The sequence below is a fragment of the Cetorhinus maximus genome, chromosome 17, assembly GCF_964194155.1.
Source record: "Cetorhinus maximus chromosome 17, sCetMax3.hap1.1, whole genome shotgun sequence".
Classification (NCBI taxonomy): Eukaryota; Metazoa; Chordata; class Chondrichthyes; order Lamniformes; family Cetorhinidae; genus Cetorhinus; species Cetorhinus maximus.
The window spans coordinates 51,123,216-51,143,098 of NC_135895.1; the positions used below are offsets into that span (position 1 = coordinate 51,123,216).

The 19,883-nt window shown below is 37.3% G+C and overlaps 1 protein-coding gene across 15 annotated transcripts in view; it reads right to left on the minus strand.

The window, feature by feature from the left end:
- The window catches only part of nfia (nuclear factor I/A), an 801,190-nt gene that overhangs the window by 524,995 nt on the left and 256,312 nt on the right, over window positions 1–19,883 (minus strand). For 5 of the 15 annotated variants that reach the window (XM_078561186.1, XM_078561191.1, XM_078561193.1 and 2 more), the window contains exon 1: window positions 4,369–5,292. The exons of 5 other annotated variants lie outside the window; for them this stretch is intronic. In XM_078561186.1, coding sequence (XP_078417312.1) covers window positions 4,369–4,395 — 27 coding nt within the window. In that variant the 5' untranslated portion in view covers window positions 4,396–5,292. Of the gene's footprint in view, window positions 1–253; window positions 372–4,368; window positions 5,295–7,886; window positions 8,969–19,883 lie in introns of those variants that run through there. 5 more of the 15 variants (XM_078561192.1, XM_078561188.1, XM_078561182.1 and 2 more) reach the window with 3 other exon arrangements.

The following is a 19,883-nucleotide window of genomic DNA, read 5'->3' on the forward strand; positions in this document are numbered from 1 at the left end:
GAAACGAGAGCATCACTTTTACGACGACAAACAGAAAACGTTTGATATGACAGCAGAAAAATAATTTTTTGAAATGGTCTACATTTTACATTCTCTCTGCTGAATGAAGTTGTGTATTTCCATTGTATAAACGAAGCCAAAGCTGTACAGGCTGGAAGGGATTTTGCTTAATGAAATAAATTAATGAAAAAATGTTGCATTGGTGGGAACATTTAGAGGATTTTTAGATTAAAGTGAATTTTCATTTACCAACCTTTCTCCAGCCACACGACATCTGGCCTGTAATTCTTCAAGCTTAACTGAATTCCTTTACTACAATCATCTACACGTAGGTAACAATCTGTCCTGTAAAGGAGATTTTCAAACTGCCAAAACAAATAATGAAGCTCAAATTTATTAAGTGTCTACCCTAAGCAGATATATGCTTCTTTGTACAGCATTGCAAAGAATGGGGAAAGGACAGGACAATCCATTTCTTCCTGGGCAAAATTTAAAGTCAACTGGCTCATTTTAACAAATTATTTTCAAAATATTAAAGAGTTAATGTAACCATTCCTTTTTTGCCTCAGTCTAAAAGTTTTCATTCGAAAATTGCATAAGTTAATCTCTACCATACGATTTAACTTGGTCAAAGTATAATAAAGTAGCATGAAGATACAAATCTCAACAGATATAGTTTTGTCTTATACCATTTTACGCTAGTGAATTCAGATTATTTCAATTCCGCACTAAAATGACTATTCTAAATATGGCACAAATCGCCAACTCTAGAATTCTTTCCAAGTTAAAGACTCACTCTTGTTATATTGCGTTTATGGAGTGAATATAGACATAGTAGAGCTGTGGATAAAAACCTAGAGCCAGTATTTGACCTTGGCTGTGTATGCATGGAACAAGGGATGCCAGTGTGGTGATACTATGTCACCACATTGGTGTCCTTTGCTGTGGTCTCCAGATGCCACAAGTTCAGATCTGATCTCTATTACGTTGTATCTGCAACAGAACTCAGACCTGTAAGCCCACGTACAATGGGAGGAATAAGATCAAACATTTGCTAAATAAAAGGAAAATCTTAGCTACAGCTTTGAAAAATATGAATCATTATTTGAATGTTTTAAATATACTGACTGATTGATTTAAGGAAATTAACTGTGTGGACTAGTGTAAGATTTAAGCATTCTGAGCAAGGTACTCCCTAATGTTTGGCAGTCTTTTGCTAATGTACATTCATGTTTTAATCCAGTCAGAAGTCGACCAGTTTCATAGATCCTTGCATCGACTTTATGTTGGAAATCATCCAATGTACAGTTTCCCTGTTCTACCTCAGAGCTAATTCAGAAAAGAAGCTTTAAACTACTTTAGCCCAATGTCAGCATCAATCCTAAATCTTCCCCATCGCCTGACAGCTTTCCTTCTCAATCTCAATGTAGAATTAAGATACTTAACTTTTACTGCAAAAAAAATCAGATCAAATAAACAAACATAAGTTATAGTAAACTGAACTATGCAGTAAGAACAAAAGTGCACTGACTATGAGTTTTAGTTGTCATTATTAATATAATTACTCTGCTGCAGTCATTTCTATATCTAGAAATCAAACAGACACAAAAAGATTGCGATATTAAACACCTGTAGCAGTTAAATTATGTTTTGTAAATTGAAGCCAGTTTCCATTACAGGGATCTACGACACTGAGGTGCAGAATGTGTTGAGCTGGGTTTTTTCGCTAATTACATGATCAAAAAATAAACTATATTTTCTCATAACTAAAGCCTGTTTCCCCTTCGCATTTTTTTTAATGCAGGCCCCAAGTTTGAGCTGATTTCTAAATATTCTAAACATTTGGAGGCCAAACCACTTAGTTCCTTAAGTGACAATCAGTGAAGTTGTGGTTTTGTTGTGGGTCTATTTTCATATAAACCTCAGCACTGCACTCCAGTGCAGCAAGCACATCCTTCCTTTGGCACTGCCACATCAATTAGTGTATACTGTATAAAATGAAGAAGCAAACAGATTAAGTACCAATTTTCTTTTAAGTGGTCGAAAACTTTGCATACTTGCACTACGACACTGATAATTGGACTACTTTACTGTTTACAAATAACTGTCTCTGGGCGCTGAAAAAGAAATTGCCCACTCAGCGCCATATAATGTTCATGTTTTTTCTCACTTCTTTTTGCCGTTAATTTATTGAAACAATCTGGTGCATTTTTAGATCACTCTGGGCAGTTCTTAGTCTTTTGCACGCACTTTTAAAAACATTTAATTAGTTCTGACAGGGACACGGAAAACAGAATCCATTTTTAAAAAAGTTTTTAAAGCTATATTTAAAAATTGATTAATTCAAACTTACATATTACTCACCTCCACATTTTTTCATATATATATATATGAAAAAAAACTTTGACAGGATATTTCAATATCAATCAACCCGTTCAGTTCTGTGCAGTGCAATGACAGCTGCACTAATTGCTTGTTAACTTAAAAGATTCAAATAGAATTTCAATTTCCTTTCCATGGAGTGCTCGGCTTTTTTTCCCCAAAAATTAGAAAGCAGGTTTATCAATGTATTTGTTATTAAAATACCTCAAAGTGAGGTTGTGTAAAGGGCTGCAACTGAGGAGCTCTATAACTAAATTACTTACAGTTAACTACCCCATTATTCAAAATGACATAAAGCCAAAAACTATGCTGAAATGTAATAACACTGCACATAGCATTAGAAATTAGGGATTTCATCGAATGGCTGCAAAATTACCAAATACTTCATACCTATGGGTTACTGAAGATTCAGCGGAACTTATATTAAACTTGCATTTCATTTTTAAAAATATTGAATGACTCCCAACTTTCGACAAAGTAGTGAAACACACAATTTAATGTGGTTTGTGTATTTTAAGGCAACAGGAGAGGCCAATTTTGGAAACATAAAGACCAACAGTTACTTGAAGATGGCCACAATAACTTTATGTTGCTGTTAAAATTGTCAGTAAGGCAAATCGGAACCTTTTGTATAGACAGTTTAATAGGTTAAAAAAAAAGTTTCTATTCAGATCTTGATGCTGCCACCTCGCCTCACCCAAACAAAGAACTGTATTAATTGATATTGAAGTAGATTCACAGAAACATTGCAAATTGTCGATAAAGCTTTTTAAACTTTAAATCACGTGCAAGTGCTTTTTAAAAGGAACAGACTGACAAGCAAAGGTTCATTAAAAATCGGAAGTGATATTATGGGGGAAAAAACGTTATTCTCCCGAAATAATTTCAACACATTGCATAAAATCAGCGAAGTTGAATTTACTGTATAGGATACTGCATTTTTAACCGAATATGTTGAATTATCCGGGTTAAATATCCCACGAGATATAGAATACCAAATGAAGAAGATTTCAAAGCAAAATCGCAATTTGGAAACTTGAGTACAAAAAGAAGCACGGCACACCAGCACACTGCGCTTCCACGGGGAAAACCCTGACTTTTTAAACACTGCTGGAAGTAGCGACAATAAAACCGCAATGAAAAGTAGAAAGCTTTATGGTCACTAACTGAACGGTAACAACTGGAATGACATTGCTGTGGGAGTCAGGGGAGGAGGGGTGCGGGTGGGGGCTGTGAGGGGTACAAATCAAAATATTGAGGACCTGGAAAAGGAAGCCGAGCCCGTCCCAAACCACAATACCCGCAACCCCATCTGATCGGACGATTTGGAGGACTGCTAGCCAAAGTTCAAGCTTTTCGCCCTCCCAAGAAAAGTAACTTGACGTGTGGACAGTCCACACCTGACGGCATTTCAGTGCCCCGCGGAAAAAAAAAACACCACTCTGCTTTCAAATGCTGGAAAATCAGAAGGAAAAAGGCGAGCAAACCGAGCCGGGGTACTCGCCGAAATCAGTGGGAAGGCGGCGCAATCTGGCGAGGAAGCAGCAGCGGAATTGTTATCAAAGATATTAAAATTAAACTTCCGCGCACCGCTGTTGTAAGTAAACTCCATACCTTAGAGTCAACAAAAGCGTGATTCCCCATCGCTAGCTCCCTCCTCCCCCCCCCCCCCCCAATACTGTAAAATAAGCAGCGAACGCCACACTTTGCCGCCTGCGAAAAGTCTTAAGAAATGCACAACACCTCTTTAAAAAGCCGCTCTCGGAAAATGTGTTTTTCCAGATTTAAAAAAAAAATTACAGTCAAAAAATAATAAATATTAATACGTATCCGCCATTAGCCATGTGCCTCAGTGGGGCAGATCGCTGAACCCCGTCACTGATCTGAGAGACAGGAGGCATTAAGAAAAAAAGAGGAAAAAAAGTTTAATAAAAAAGACCATGACGGGCTCTAAAGGGATACAAATGTTGCAAAAATGTATCCTACCTGGGTGAGACAGAGCGGAGAGTACATTATTGTGGCGGTGCTGGTGGTGGTGAGTGGAAAAGCCGGCTTTCACATTTCAGTCTCGAACTGAAGCCAGCTCTCTTCTCCATCCTGAACTTTAACCCCGCCTATAGTTAGTATATAGTCTACATCCCAACTCTCCGTGGCTCACTCTGACAGTCCAGGCACTGCTCCTCACACACACACACCTTCCCCGCCCTCTTAAACCACCTTTTATTTTTTTTTTCTCTCTCGCCCGCAGCTTTCTACAGCTGCGATCTCTCTCTCTCTCTGGGTATATGAAAAAAAAGAAAAGTCACACTTGCGGGCTGTCAGTGAAGCGAAGCCCGCGCTCCTTTTCTCCGCCCGATGCTGGACTACACCCTTTCCCCGGCCGGCCCTCCGCAGCTCTCACAGTCAAAGCCCACGGCCGGCCTACAGCTAGATCGAGCCTCCCCTGAATAAAACCCTTTTCCCCCCACAGCAGCAAGCCAGCTCTCTGCGTCAACACACCAATGCAACAGCAAAAAGTCTGGCTGGGAAGCGGCGCTTTAAAATGTGGATGCCCATCTCAACTTGGACTTGAACGTGAGAAAGATCAAGTACCTCTATTTCTCATCGCCCTTTCATGAAAAATCTTTTAGTCACCACGAATGTTATATTTTCCTATAAAAGTTAAAGTCAGCCTGCAACTTTGTGGTATAAATCATGGTGTGATTTTCTGCCTTCAAGCAAATCAGTAATATATTTAATTGTTTCCCTGCACCAAAAGTTAGTTGGGAAAGCGAATCGGAATTTTTTTCTCCTCCCCGCCTCCATTAAGTCCGTTTAAAAGAAAAAATCCATGGACATGATTTGTGGCTTTGGCGCCTTTTTTTAACAACAGTAAATTGCAATACATAACTAAGAATCATGTGGCTGTGTATTGGGCTTTTTTTTTCATCGCGTCACCTAAACCGAATGTCACGTCCACGACTCCTCCGCCCGGCTGCTGCTCATTGTTTGACATTTTCTCTGCCTGCGCTAGTGACCCAGATGTAACACAGTGAATGGTGAAGGATCGGCCGGCCAACGCGCATGCACCTTTCCTGCAACGCACTCTGGGCCTTGTAGTCTTTGCCCTGTCCACTGCGCAACTCCAGTTAAGAGTAATAGGTGAGGCAGTGGCTGACAACACAACCTGGAGCAAACAGCTTATTAGTGTCATAATGCTGAGAGATTTTCTCTTCACGTGCATATCCATATATCTGTAGAGAAATATGCATGCTTTGTGAAATGTGTTTTCTTCTCCCATGCACTTATAGAAATAACTTGTCTCAAGGTATTTGGTCTGTTGAAAAAGGGGGGCCTGAGCATATTGATGAAATGTTAGTCAAGAATGTTAGTTCGAATGGATTGGGTGCAGCTCTGATCTAAAATCACAAATCGAAAGCAGACTTGGACTACAGGAGGAATGAAAACATATGACACAAAGTTGGGAGCTCATCACAATACTGTACAAAATGCTGTATTCCAACAAGTTGCAACCATAACCAAACGTGTTATCTCTTAAACTTTTCACTGCGTCAGCAACTTAGCAATAACTTGAAAACACAGCACGGGCTCTTCTCAGTGGCACGTGTTTGTTCAATTGTCCCTAAATAAAAACGTCCACATCTTTCTGTTGTAGCGTTTAAGGCATCTGAATTGGTTTACCTCAGCTAGTCGCGGTATAGCACCATTACATGTTATTGCCCAATATTGCTCTAAGCATTTAAGTTAATTTTAACGTGAGGCTCCAAGACTCCCCATTCAGAAGTTATTTTTTGAATTTGATAGGCCAACACGTGTATTGTATCTTCAGGGAACATTGTTAGGGTGCCCGTACCTAATAAAAAAATCATCCTAGTGATTCTTAGCAACATAATACTCAACGTCTATATTAAAAACTGAAAAATACTGTATTCCTAGAATGTTAAGGGAACATAAAGCATTGTTTGAGATGGTCGATAGAATGGAATGTGGCTGCTCTCTAGTAACGGAGAAAGCGGGCATGTGCAACGTGTTTCATTTCAGTGAATGCACACCACCTTCCTTTACAAAGAGAAAGTCATAACATCCATCATATACACGCTTGTAAAATAGATGCATCATTCTTTTACACGATTACTACTCCAATGCACTAAGGAGGAATCATTCCGAGGACTACATTTTTCCAATTCGAGTTCACATGCTGCAGAAATCTCTATGGCTTTGGTCACGTATTTGAGCGTCATAACTCATTTAGAATCTTACAAAATCGATTTAACTAAAAAAAAACAACATAGCAAGCAGAGGTTCCCACCCAAACATTTCAAAATTGCCACTACCCCCCCCCCCCCATTCTGACAGGACCCTCCCTCCGAACGCAGAGGAAGATATCTACTATCTTGTTTTACTGGCACTGCAAATTACTGGTCTTTTAAAGCCTGGCATGTCAACACTTAATGTATGGGCAACATTCATACGAGATTATTAGAAGGGATACTGCCAAATAGTTTAATTGCATGTATATTATGTATAATTGCAAACGTTACACATAATTAAATGAAAAACGTCAGCTTTTGTCAAAGTTCCATTACACCAAGAAACGTTTAAATACATAAATGATTGTTCAAAATATATTCAATATCTCTTGGGTATCAATTTTACATAATATCCAGGCTTAGAAGAACCATTAGCATTGGTTAGTGGTCTTAAGAACACAGTTCAAGTTATTTATTCCGTGAAAAATCTCACCTTATTTAGCACAATTACAGTTACAAGACAGAAAATCACAACTTTTGCAAGGATGCGCCCTTTCTATAAAGGTATGTGTTTTTGTCACACAGTATATACTTGAAAACATACTGTAACATATTTTATAAAAGCAGAAAATGATATGCACGTAACATACAATCTCCTGCTATTCGTGCTTAGTAAATACTCACTGATCCAGCTATACTGTACATATCTGAACTACAGTTCCCAAGATACCCTTCCAACAGTCTCCCATTCTATCTCCATCTAATTTGAGAGCGGAAGCCTCGCCTTTCTACCCATTGATTGGCGCAGTGCAGCATTGAGGATGTCAATGGAAGCTTCGATTGGTAGAAAGAGTTGCCTATCATGTCGGGTCAAGTTCATGTCTCTAGTTCGTCTAACCGTTAGGAGAAAAGATTTTTGAGACTGAGTCACACGTCTCGGCAGAGCGAGCGCGCAACCTTATTTTTTTTACCCTCTCTTGGATCAGGTAAGCGACGGAGGAAATTTGCCAAGCTCAGCGCTTTCCAAGCTCACAGCAGCAGCCCAGCCTTGGCGCAATAATTGACATATTCCACATGGACATAAACTGGAACAGGCGTGAATAAAAAAAGACATCCTATCATCAACTACCAGGCTGAAACATTAGTAAATATACTTTAGGTATAATATACCCCTGTTAAACCTTATTTTGCATTCAAGTTTAGAATATCTCTATTAAAATCATAATTTTTAAAAGTTCATTATGTACCACGTACCATTGCCATGTAAAGAGTACGTGAGAAACTTTAAATTGTTCAGACGTTTAGCTTCATTTGTTGTCGCCTTTTTGTTGCTATTTTTTTGGTTTTAATATATAAACTGGGAACCGTTGCAAACCGGAAGCGAAACCGTGCAAAAGCCGCTGCGAAAAAAAAGTCGGCGAGAGATGTCTGAGGTTTTTATGTTTCCAAAGAAGAAGCCCCTTTGAAAGCGTTCCAAAATCGCTCCCAGCTCTCTGGCTCTGTGTTGATGGCGAAAGAGCACTTTTGTGGAGCGCCCTAAGAAGTTGCAATCGATTTGCAGTCCTTACTGTTTATTTCCGCATCGGTATTTGCATAGAAACCACGCACAGAGACGACCGCACGTTCGACCAATCGGCTTCCAGAATCCCGGGAGACGTGAGTCGCGCGAGCGTCTGGCCTGGGATTCCATTCCCGGGCTCGCGTTCTGTTCCAGCACCGATACGGTCTGCACCGTCTGAAGCTTCTTTCATGTTATATGTATATGCAGAAGACATTTGTAATCGGTTGTGATTTTTTTTCAATAGCAAGCGTAGGTAAGCAAATGTGAAAGACAATTGTTTTCTTTGTAAAGGGCAGGATTGGTGTGTATTCCTCTATCCAGTCATTTGCCTATATGGTTCAACAAATCTTTTTCTATTTGACTTAGTTTATAACAAAAATGGTCCACACGTACAGTATACTATGCATAAAGGAGTTGTTTAACTTATGTATATCTTTGCAAATAAAAATAAGTAATCTGCTAACTTAGATGCGAGCCAAGAAATAATAACTGGCGTTCTGGCCATTGTACGATTTGTGAAGGAGCTTTTATGAAAAAAAACATTTACTGCTGTACTCAAATGGCAACAGTTGCTACAGAACAGGGGAAGAAAACACTATAACATTTTTTTTACATTGATACCAAGAGAATGAAAGTTTTCTTAGTTTGAAATAAACTGTTTTTCTCTACCTTGCCCGTTTTATGTGTGAACACAGTTGCTTGGGAACACTTATTAAACAACATTTTAACCTTAGTAACGTTGAGTGATGTATTAAATTATTCAATAAAGATTGTGTTTTCAAAGAATGTTGTATCTATTTATATTGGGCAGCAAACACTCACATTCCGCAGCTTAATTGTTATCTGAAACAGGCCTTGTGGTATTCATGTGCAAATGAATAACGATACGTTTTTTTACGAATACACTTGATTTTTGAATGTTTACTGGGATTATCACTACAATCAATTATGTTTTAAAACTTTATATGGTAGGTTATATGAATTTATTCTATTTTGAGTCAGTGATCTTTATATATACATATATTTTAATAATGCAATTGTACAACAACTTACTGCAATAGATGTTGTCCTAACTCGTATCACAGATTGCCATTTCTGCTCTGAATAAGCCGCTGAACAACATCATGGCAATGCAGACTTACAAGTTTATTTTATTTTGTGTTGTCACAACCTGTGAGATTCTGTTTTCGTGGGACACAGCCATGGGTTGGCGCAGATAGCACGAGAAGATAATTATATACAGTACTTCAAACCTGCTCAGGAATACACCTATTTATTTTTGATCGTCATTTTCCTGTAAATGTACTGCCCGCCTGGATATATGTGTACAGATCATATGCTATGTTGGTCAACCAATAAAATGCTCGCGCTTATGGTATAAGACGTGTGGGAACCGAAGGCACTGTGCGGTTGAACACATTTTCGGGTACGACGCAAGTAATAAATATGGAAATATATAGCTGCAAAAGGACGCTCATGGACGTCTGTAAGATTTAAAACATTTTAACCGTGGATGTGCGAGCTTTTTTGTAATTTACATGGTGTTTTACTTTAAATGGAGACATTCAATATGTATACATAGATTATTGGCATGTACAAAATAATTGACACTGAAATTAGACTTAATTTATTGCAGTTAGCTGCAAAACAAATAGTTTATACATCCTGCACAACCCAATTGCACCAAACTAATCAAACTCACTTTGCGTATTGATTAAATGCAGCAAGACACTAACTTTTTTGCGCACCATATGGACATACCGCACAAAAACCGACTAATGCACTGTTATATTTGACACACTTGCTTTCATCGCTGCACTTGTTAAGTGGTCGCTGGTAAACGTTATTGACATTCCCATAGTTTTTTTTTTATTTAAATTTTAGAGCTGTTTGACAAACGTGTAAAAATGAAAGGTATACTTGTTTCCCCTCTTGCTGGTTACAAATTAATCCAATCACAATTGCGGCACTCAGGAATACATTTGATCCGTTGTCTAGCGTCTTTAGAAAGGTTCCCACTGCAGACACACTGCAGTCTCGATTAACAACGGCAGCAGCCAGCTAGCACCCAGAGGATCTTCGGAAAATACAGTATATCGACCACCGTCATTATGCTGATATATGAAGACACGGCTGTCAGGGATTTCGCAGCTCCTTATTTCAGCATTGACATATTGGCATTAATCAGATATGATTTTTTAAAAATTCTGACGCCGCGGCGATTTCAGTGAATAAGAAAACTACTCGACTCTTTATAAACAAGGCAGTGTGAAGTGGAAAATAAAGTCTCAACAAAACTAGACGCTGCGACAGCACGTACGAAGCGAGCTGACGTTTACTAAAAGATCACAATGCAAAATCTGGTCGGTATTAAAAAAAAACAAACATAGCATTGAATCATCCTAATGCACGGAATCAACATTTCCCCCCCTAACATATGAATACATGTCACTTGCAGAAAAGTCCGTGTAGATTTGACTCTGGTGATATTGATCTGAAGACATTCCAGAACAGGGAGTGAGAAAGGCAAAGTCTTTGTTTTTTTTTTGGAAAACCATAATGCTAAGATTCCAGGTCTGGTGTTAACACCGTGCAATGTCACAACTAGAGGGCTCTAATAGCAACAACAAAAAAGTGATTTACTGATTTTGGAAAATATTGCGAGAGTTGAATGCCCTCCCCCAGTTACAATGGTGCACTCCACCGTGTCGCGGTTTTTTTTATCCTTTACTGTTGCAGCGTTTTGCTTTTCTCTCGAAATATTACCCTTAAAAGTCGAATCATTGCTTTTCTGAAGCTGAAAAAGAGGCGATATTAAAACAAACTTCTTTCTTGTGCTCTTCCTTTTACACTCTTTCGGCACCCGTATGGAGGCGCATTCGAGGGATTTCTTGGTAAAATGGAGTCGAGAGTCCAATAAACATTCACAAACTCTCATTCATTCGCATTTAGATTTTGAAATATATCATCCCAACAATGAGTGAAATGAAGCTGTTTACAATCATAAGGCGATTTACTGACGCAAGTAAGGGGAATATACATGTGAATTTTTTTAAGAGGAGGACTGTACCACCAATTTAAATATTGACCGGCAAGTTCAACACTTTCACACTGGCTTACAAATAATAATTCGGCACCAGTTTTCGACAAACCACAGGATTATTAAAGTTTAACAATACAATAATACCAATATGAGATTTGTTTTTTTTAAATCTGGCTCCCAAATAGGAACACAATCTGTTAATAAAGGAGAAGATAAAACTTTTCCTTGACTTTCAAGTTCAAGTCGCAGTTTTTAAAGTTTTAAAGTTGCGTTCTATGTAAAGACTCCACATTATAAGTGTGCAATGATTATGGACCTTATATTTAAGACGATGAATTGAGGATTTTAAGCTCCGATACTTCGCTTGTTATCTAGCGTGAAATGTTGAAAATTCATTACAACTTCCTCAGATTCACATATGCATTTGCCTTTACTGCTCTGCAGAATCTACATTATTTAAAGAGGCTTTGTGCAGCGTTTTTGGGCAGATTCGCCCGTTTCAACTATCAATTTCATTTATCTTAACTTTCTTTGAGGAAATCAATATTGCAACACAAAAGTTTTAATTACTCCTCGGCTGTGATAACTGCTTGAAACAAATTCTGCCGTTATTTTGTCACACGTGCAACATTAAACAAAGTAAGGTTCGATTTCAAAAGAATATTGCCAATGTATCTATACTGGAGCCCAGATTACAGCTCGTGGCTTTATTTACTACACTCAAGCACCTGCATCGTTACATATTCTTAAAATAAATTATTTACGACAAGATTTCTATAAATGTTTCAATTCCTAACGCAAATTTACCCTTTGAAGATTTGACACAGTTTCTTCTAAGGATGACATGTTTCGTATCGTTAATATGGTAATATGAACGCCCTTCCACTTTCGATGTGAGTAATTATAAATTGGTATTTAAACAATTCAGTTCTTTCAAGGTGCAGGCAACTTGTGAAATTATTTTGTGTAAACAAAAAGTTAACCATTTCTGGGCACGTATAATTCTACAAAGGAGAGCTACATCAGGCATCTTGTGATTTTCTTCCCCATTAGTTAGAAAACAGACACCAACTTGATATGGGAATCCTGGATTAAATGGAGATCAAACGTAACTGAACTATTACTAACAACGTTCCGAGTGTCTGCAGAAACACGAATACATTATTTCAGTTTTGCTTTTACACAAGACAGTTATCAGGAATAAGGGATGATGTATTATTGATAATTAATATTTATCAAACACAAGAATCCAATGATAAATTATTCTCAAATTATATCTCAAATAGAATATTGGATCCCACTCATTTCATGCCTAACTTTAACGTACATGGTATTATTGACAATTCTAAACAACTAGTTCCCCAAAACGAAATATCTTCGTCTCTTTCAGGACAATTTAACACTCGTAAAATTAACTAGTGATTTCCCCTGTCAATATGATGGGTTTATCCATGAGTCAAATACCGCAATTAAATGTAAATTACATTTCAAAGAAAAAAAATCACCAGGATTTATCTGAGAGAGTATGGTTCAACAGTTTTAACACAGGAAAATAATGATCGACTGGGAATATATTAAAAGTGAATTATTTCCCTTTATTATTATAATTGGAAATTAATACTGTAGCAATATATAACGATCCCGAAAATAAGTTAAATTATTCGATCCATTTTTGCTAATTAAATATTAACGATGTGAAATATAATTTAAATGAAATCAATAAGATATGTCCATTTTGTTTATAACTTATGGGGAGTGACAGTTTGAAGATTGAATAATTAGATCTGGATTCATTATGTACAAGGTTACGTTGAGCATTTTTTAAAAAAATACTTTTATATTAAATCTGTAATGTGCATTTACCATGACTTGTTTATTTAGAAAATTGATGAAGTAATCACAGCTCATCAGTGGCAATATAGAATTACAGGGTAAACAGACGATAGCTATATACGTTTAATAATGAATAATACTCGGAACTGGCATCAATGATATGTCCTTTTCATTTCACTAGTGGCTACAAAAAAACTCTCAGTATAATTTGTGACTTGGTTGTGCTGTGTGAATTTCAACATTTATTTCTTTGACAGTTTACGCATTTTGTCCGTGTTACACTTTTGAAAGTCTTCATACGAACTAAGGCATTTCTAGTGTTGTTTGCCCTTTCAGAACAACTTCATGCTTTAAAATAATAATTTAAAAAGTGGACTACGAAACGACGGTTGAAAATTAATTTCCCAATTCAATATGCGACCTAATTTTATTTACTTTTTTTGTGTGTAACAAATCAGGATAATATAAAAGCAGATATAGTTTAAATGGCAATTAAGATATTTATTCATCTACAATGTATGAGGCTGTATCGACTTCAAGCATAAAGGTCGCATAATATGCTGAACGAACAAATTGTAAATAAGCAAATATTATCCCAACATGATTATGAGGATTTACAGTGTTCCAAAACTGGGATGAGCGATTAAATAAAACTACCTGTGACGTGAATACTTTTAAACCAGGTTCTTTATGAGAAACTAAGAGATAATGAACCATTGAGAAATGACTTTATAGGCGCAATATTAAAACGATTGAAGGTGTAAACACTTCTAAACTTTTAATTATAAAACATAAAAATATACATGCCTTTTTTGTTCATTCAAAAATAAGTATGAAAGTAATTAGTATATATCATAGCTGTAAGCAACTGGAAGATTGGAGTTTTAGGACAATGCTCAACTTTGGCGCTTTTGGGAAAAGTTGGAATTCAATATGTGCACCCACATATATCACTTTGTCAAGTTTGTAATGACTTTGCTAAGAGGTACACAAAAAGGCATGTCAAATATTACGATGCTCAAAGGTGCTCGTTTTGCAAAAAGGCAAAGTAATCTCTCGTAGGTAATCTAAAGCCTGACACTCCATTCAAGTATTTACGTAAAGTAACTATTATTAATAATAGACATCCGGGTTAACCAGGAAATTAACAACTGTGTTGAAATTTCTGATATTTATTTGCCTCATTATATTTTTGTAACACTATCAGTGTTAAAATCAAATCCATTTGGAATACACTTTTTAATTCGCCGGTTAAGAGGGATGCAAGGATTCTCCAGGCAATATTTTGGTCCACAGTGCTATTGGCATTGCATTTTTCATTACTAGTATTATTATTAATGAATTATTCATTATCCATTTTGGCGCCGATTCCTTTTTTCATTTTCTCTATTTCCTTGGAACATGAACTACTAAAAATAAGAATTTAAAATCGAATATATTAACCTCAACCCAAGTTTATGCTTAAATTAAACGAGAGATCCCACGCTTCCAAGTTGATACATTATTAAATTCCTTCGTCTTTCTTCTCAGTGTCTTCTTCATTTGAATGTTAGTCATGCGCTTGAAGGTGAAAAGTTCCAAAACTGCAGATTAGCTCGTGGTTATCATTAAATTGACCATTTTGTTGCTATCATTCCTTCTTTACTCCTCTCTACATCGTTAACACCATGTACCTCTACCTGGCTGGATTGTAATTAGGTATAAAGTAACTCTTTAATTTCAGGAAGCTTTTTTTTTGCATTCTTTTATGCATGAAACGAAATGGAAACCGGTACAACTGATAGTTAAACCAGCAGCTAAGGAGACATAGAAAACAAATCAGATGGCATATCGAACAACGCATTTAATGTGTTTATAGTAGTATTGCATTTCAGGCAAATTAACAGGAACTCGTTAAGCGCTGTATTCCTTTTTTTCCCTCAAAAATAACAGGCAAATGGCATCGATTATTTTGAGCACACATCATTAAATATAAATTAGATTTTGGACAAGGAGACCACAGGATTAACCACTGTAATATAGACGTTTCCATAATAATCATATCTTCTTAAATGTTTTCATTAAGGAAATTCCGCTTATTGTTACAGTTAGCTCCACAATTGGATATCGTTGAATCAAATAGCAGACTGAGATGAATTATTGTTAATTTTTCACCGGTCGGTAGAAATAAATATTCTTACAGCAAAAATGCAATAAAAAGAATAGGGAGAAAGGAACGAAAACAGAAGGCTAACACGCAGAATAATGAACAGATAACAACAAATGAAGTGGTTAAAACCATGAAACACCAATATTCAACTTTGATTTTGCTCTTTTCATATAAGTTATATTTAATAATATAGTTAATAAATTATTTTTCTTAACTATCTCGTTCAAATACCGTATAGTGTTATACAATTTTATAATAGTCGGCAAGGAATATTATTTACTAGTCGTAATATTTAACTATACTATAAATGAAATATAGTACTCAGTTACTTTGAGAGAAAGAAGGGAACATCAAATGCAATACATCATCATAACTGCAACATAACACTTGCATTTTAGAAAATACAAAATCAAAGCAAATTGTATCATATCAAACGTTGTAACTAAAATTGTAAACACCGAATATTAATCTACAATGCGTGGCAATACTTTAAATAAGTGAATTCTATGCTAATTTGAAGATTAAGCATAATTTTAAAATGGTTTAATAAAAATACATGCTATTTACTTAAATGTATTTGGCCACAGTGATCAAACTCTATTGGAACTGGACCAATTTCATGAGAATTATGTTCAACAATCTTCAAAATAAAATTAAATCAACTGCAAAATACACAAATTGCAATATTTGTCTTTAAACCTGTGATAATTTAGAATTGTCTCCTGTTTTTGTGTGATTACGATCACGTTGTTGTTATAACTGAGGTAATCTTTACATGTTGTTTCTTAATATTTACTTTTAAAAAATGTAACGCACACGTGCATTTGTAAAACTTTTGTCAAACTGAAATGCAAGTGACCTTTAATGGAGAGGTATTTCCAAACGCTACACAAGGAACTTACTGGAACTTATTGGTTTAACACGCAGTTTGTGCTATTTGCTGAGTTACTATTAATGGTCTGATTGCATCAGCTTCTGTATGAGATTTAAATGTCGTTCTTCACACGTCTGCCAGTAGAAATGCCCACATGAAAACCTAAGTTAAAAACTGTGCATGCTGTGTCCACAAAATTTCAAATGCAAGCCTGCGTCCTGCAATTTTAATTTGCGTAATAACGTCAGCATTAATAATTAACACTTTAACCACACACCTTAATAAATAAGTGCATCTCAGCTACTCTAGTAAAATAACTCTCTGAACATGGTATACCTATTGATAAATTCATCCATATCTTACATTATATTGGGCAATTACATTCAGCCTGAATGACATAACATTGTTTCTGTAATCGATTTAAAGGCGACTTACAAAAAAAACCATTAAAAATCAGATTGTATCAAAATACAGTCAGAGATTAAAAAGAAACAAAAACTTCTAACTGTTAATTGTCCTTCTTAAGTGGGTAGAGAAAGAGTATATGCTTAAAATATATCGAGTAGGAATTACAAACTGCTATTAAGATGAACTATCTGGAACAGTGGATAGACACAGGTTGTGTATGGCAAATTGTCTGAATTAACGGATACACGTGGTATATAATTTACGTAGCGAGTATGGACAAGATACATTGTAAATTATCCTAAATACTATTGTATACAGGGCGTAACCTAAAATACCTTAAATTGTAGATACACATTTGGTACATGGCAAAATATCAACCAATGGCTGCACAGATGGTACACATTGTAAATCTTTGAAATTATGAATATAGGCTGCTAGATAATAAAATCACTTTATATTGAGCGAACATAAATGCCCCAATTTCTTCTTAGGAATTTCCGCTCAATTTTTATTTTGTTGTATAGAATGAATGATTTAATTCAATTGTATTTGAATATCGGAGTTCAGACTTTAGATTTGAGCAACTTATTCTGTTCCTGTTTCTGTAAATTGTTGACAGCAAAATGTCCTGTAAATTTTGCGGGGAGTTGATCGGAGATTATCTGTCATGCTGGATGTTGATTAAAAACAGAAATTACGCCTGCTTTTCTTCACAGTTTTAATTGTTGTATTTCCAATCAACGAAGACTACGCTGTAGGTAAAGATGTGTGTCTATGAGAATTCGGTGATTTGACTTCAGATAGTGGCAGTAAATGGGATCAGTCAAATTGTTCGAAGACTTATCGCTAACACGAGAGTCAGAGCGCCACTAAGAGGCAGAGACAAACTTGCTCTACAGGTACAGGATCTTGGTATTTGATGTATGCATTGAAGCGCATGGTGGGAGGTGGTTGGTGGGGCAGTGTGGGATCTGGTGGGGAGCAAGAGCATAGCTCGGTTTCTGAGTATGTTCGTGTGTGCACATGGGAGGAACGTGTACTCATTGTGCGCGAGGCAATTGTGTGTGAATGCAAGAATATGCGTGTGACAGGAGCGAATACATGTTTGCTTGTGTGTTGGAGGGAGGGCTTGCTGGGTGCTCGAGAGAAATGTGGATGGTTGAAAATCTTGTCAATGTTAGCTTGAGTGTGCAATGAGATTTATGTGCGCGCGCGGGCCCCCGTGTTCACGCGAGAGTGCATTTTTAGGAAGGTGCAATTGTGAGAGTGAAAGCATTCCTAAAAGTTTGACAAGTCAATAAATGAAAGTGACGAAGCGCATATCGGCGAAAGGCCCTTGAGTGGAATGATTAAAGTGTGCATTTGTAGTGTGAATGTGTGTAGATGAATATGAATGAGTGGATGTCAGTCTGTATGAATGAATATCCATGAGAGTGTGTGAGTTTAAATTGGCGTGTGACATTGTGGCTATTTTTGAAACTCTAACGCTGCGGTTATATTGCAAATATCGGTTCCAAGCAGTGTAGTGCTGATGTGTGCGCTTGAAAGCACAAGCACAGCCCGAATTCCCCTCCACTTCCTGTTTTATTATTGGGAGAATGGGGAAAGAGTGTCACCATCTCACATTAAAATAACCTATATACGCTTTGAAGTTCCCAGATGCTCTCATATCGTTTAGTTAATGCACTGGAATCAGATCCTGTACTGAGTTATACTGCCAGTGTCTGCGACTGAGCACCTTGATGGAACAATGCGAGAGTACTGTGAGGGTGCGCGCATCTAAGTGGCTGTTGTGAGTACACATCTATTTGCCCAAGGAAGCCCTGTTATTGTAGGATGAAGGCGGGACTGCTCTAGCTAAATATGCGTCCGTATCGTTTACCATTCATGGAAACCGAATTTGTTCTCCAGGAAGTCCTCCTTACGCCAGCTACTTCACACTAGGTCCAGTATGACCCCCAACCCAACGACAAAGCACTGTTTTAAGGTCCATCCGGTGTTTTATACACTTTCTTTTCAATGTCTGCTTTAAAGTTAGGAGGAACTGTAAGTTCCTGGCGACTCTTTCCTGACATTAAAATTAGCGAATGCGCAAAGCTGCTTTCCTGATAGTTGTCTATAATTCGAAGGTTCCCAGCACACTGGCCACATGTTAACTGCAAATGCAGAAGTATTTGTGAACGTGCATGTGACTTAATGTTAGTACTTATGAGTCAACGTTGGTAATTGCCTTCCATTCACTTTATTACGGATCAATACATCTAGTTACTGTTAGCACGATTGTATTAATAAGATAATTCTTTTGATGGTAGGGCACATTTTAACACTATACTTTGAGGATGGGCCAAGATCTGTTCCCTACATTATAACAATGACTTCATTACAAAAGTACTGGAAACCGCCTTGATACGTGACAAGGCCGTGAAAGGCCTTATACAAATGCGAGTTTTTTTTTGTTTTGGTTGTCGATAAACTTTAGCTCCGTTCTTAATGATAACAACGCAATGTCCAGATAAACGACATGCTGACCTGGGCTGATTGCATTGGAGCAGATAGACCTAGTGTGGTGTGACTTTACAGAAACAGAGCCATTTCCTGCTTGTATTTCGGTGAACTGAAAGTTACCAGACACACTACAGAACCTGTCAGGGCAATTTCTCGGTAACCTCGCTTAGGGTGTGTTTCTGTTTTAAGATGATCGACTTCACCCAGAGCCTGCTGGTGGTGGAGTTGTGGAACCCGTTGTCTGAAAGGGTGGTGGAAGCATAACCCCTCATCACTTGGCTATGCGGTTGAACTACCTACAGGGTTATGGATCAAGAGCCTGAAAGCGGGATTAGGCTGGATAACTCCTCTTCCGCCAACAACAAAACAGGATGAGTCGACTGACGCCCTTCTGTGCCGTAAAATGTCTATGTTCTATGGTTTTTAATGTATAAATATCGTGAAGATCCGACCCCCCTCCAACTCACCCCTTCATCCCCCACCAAAAGAAAGGCAATTTCAATTGTCCGGGTCTCCATCCCCCTTGCACGGATGAATATCGGGCCCCCTTTGATGGGTAACATTCAGTTTTCCCAATGCTACCTAATAAATGAAATCAACGTCTTTATAAGCGATTCACCAATATACTAAACAGACCTAGGAGCCAATAAAACTAAGGGATGCCAAAATAAGCAACAAAGTCTCAAAAAAAACCCCCAAAAGTCACAAACTAAACCATAATCTTATTATCAGTGCTTTAAACCACGCTAACCCCTGCGGTACTACCCGGCACCCTGAAGCCCACGGACATAGAGGAAGCTGGGGATGGTACTGAGAAATGAAACATCTAACTTTCCTCCATGGATGGAATTCAGGAATTTTGCAACTCCTGAAGTGAA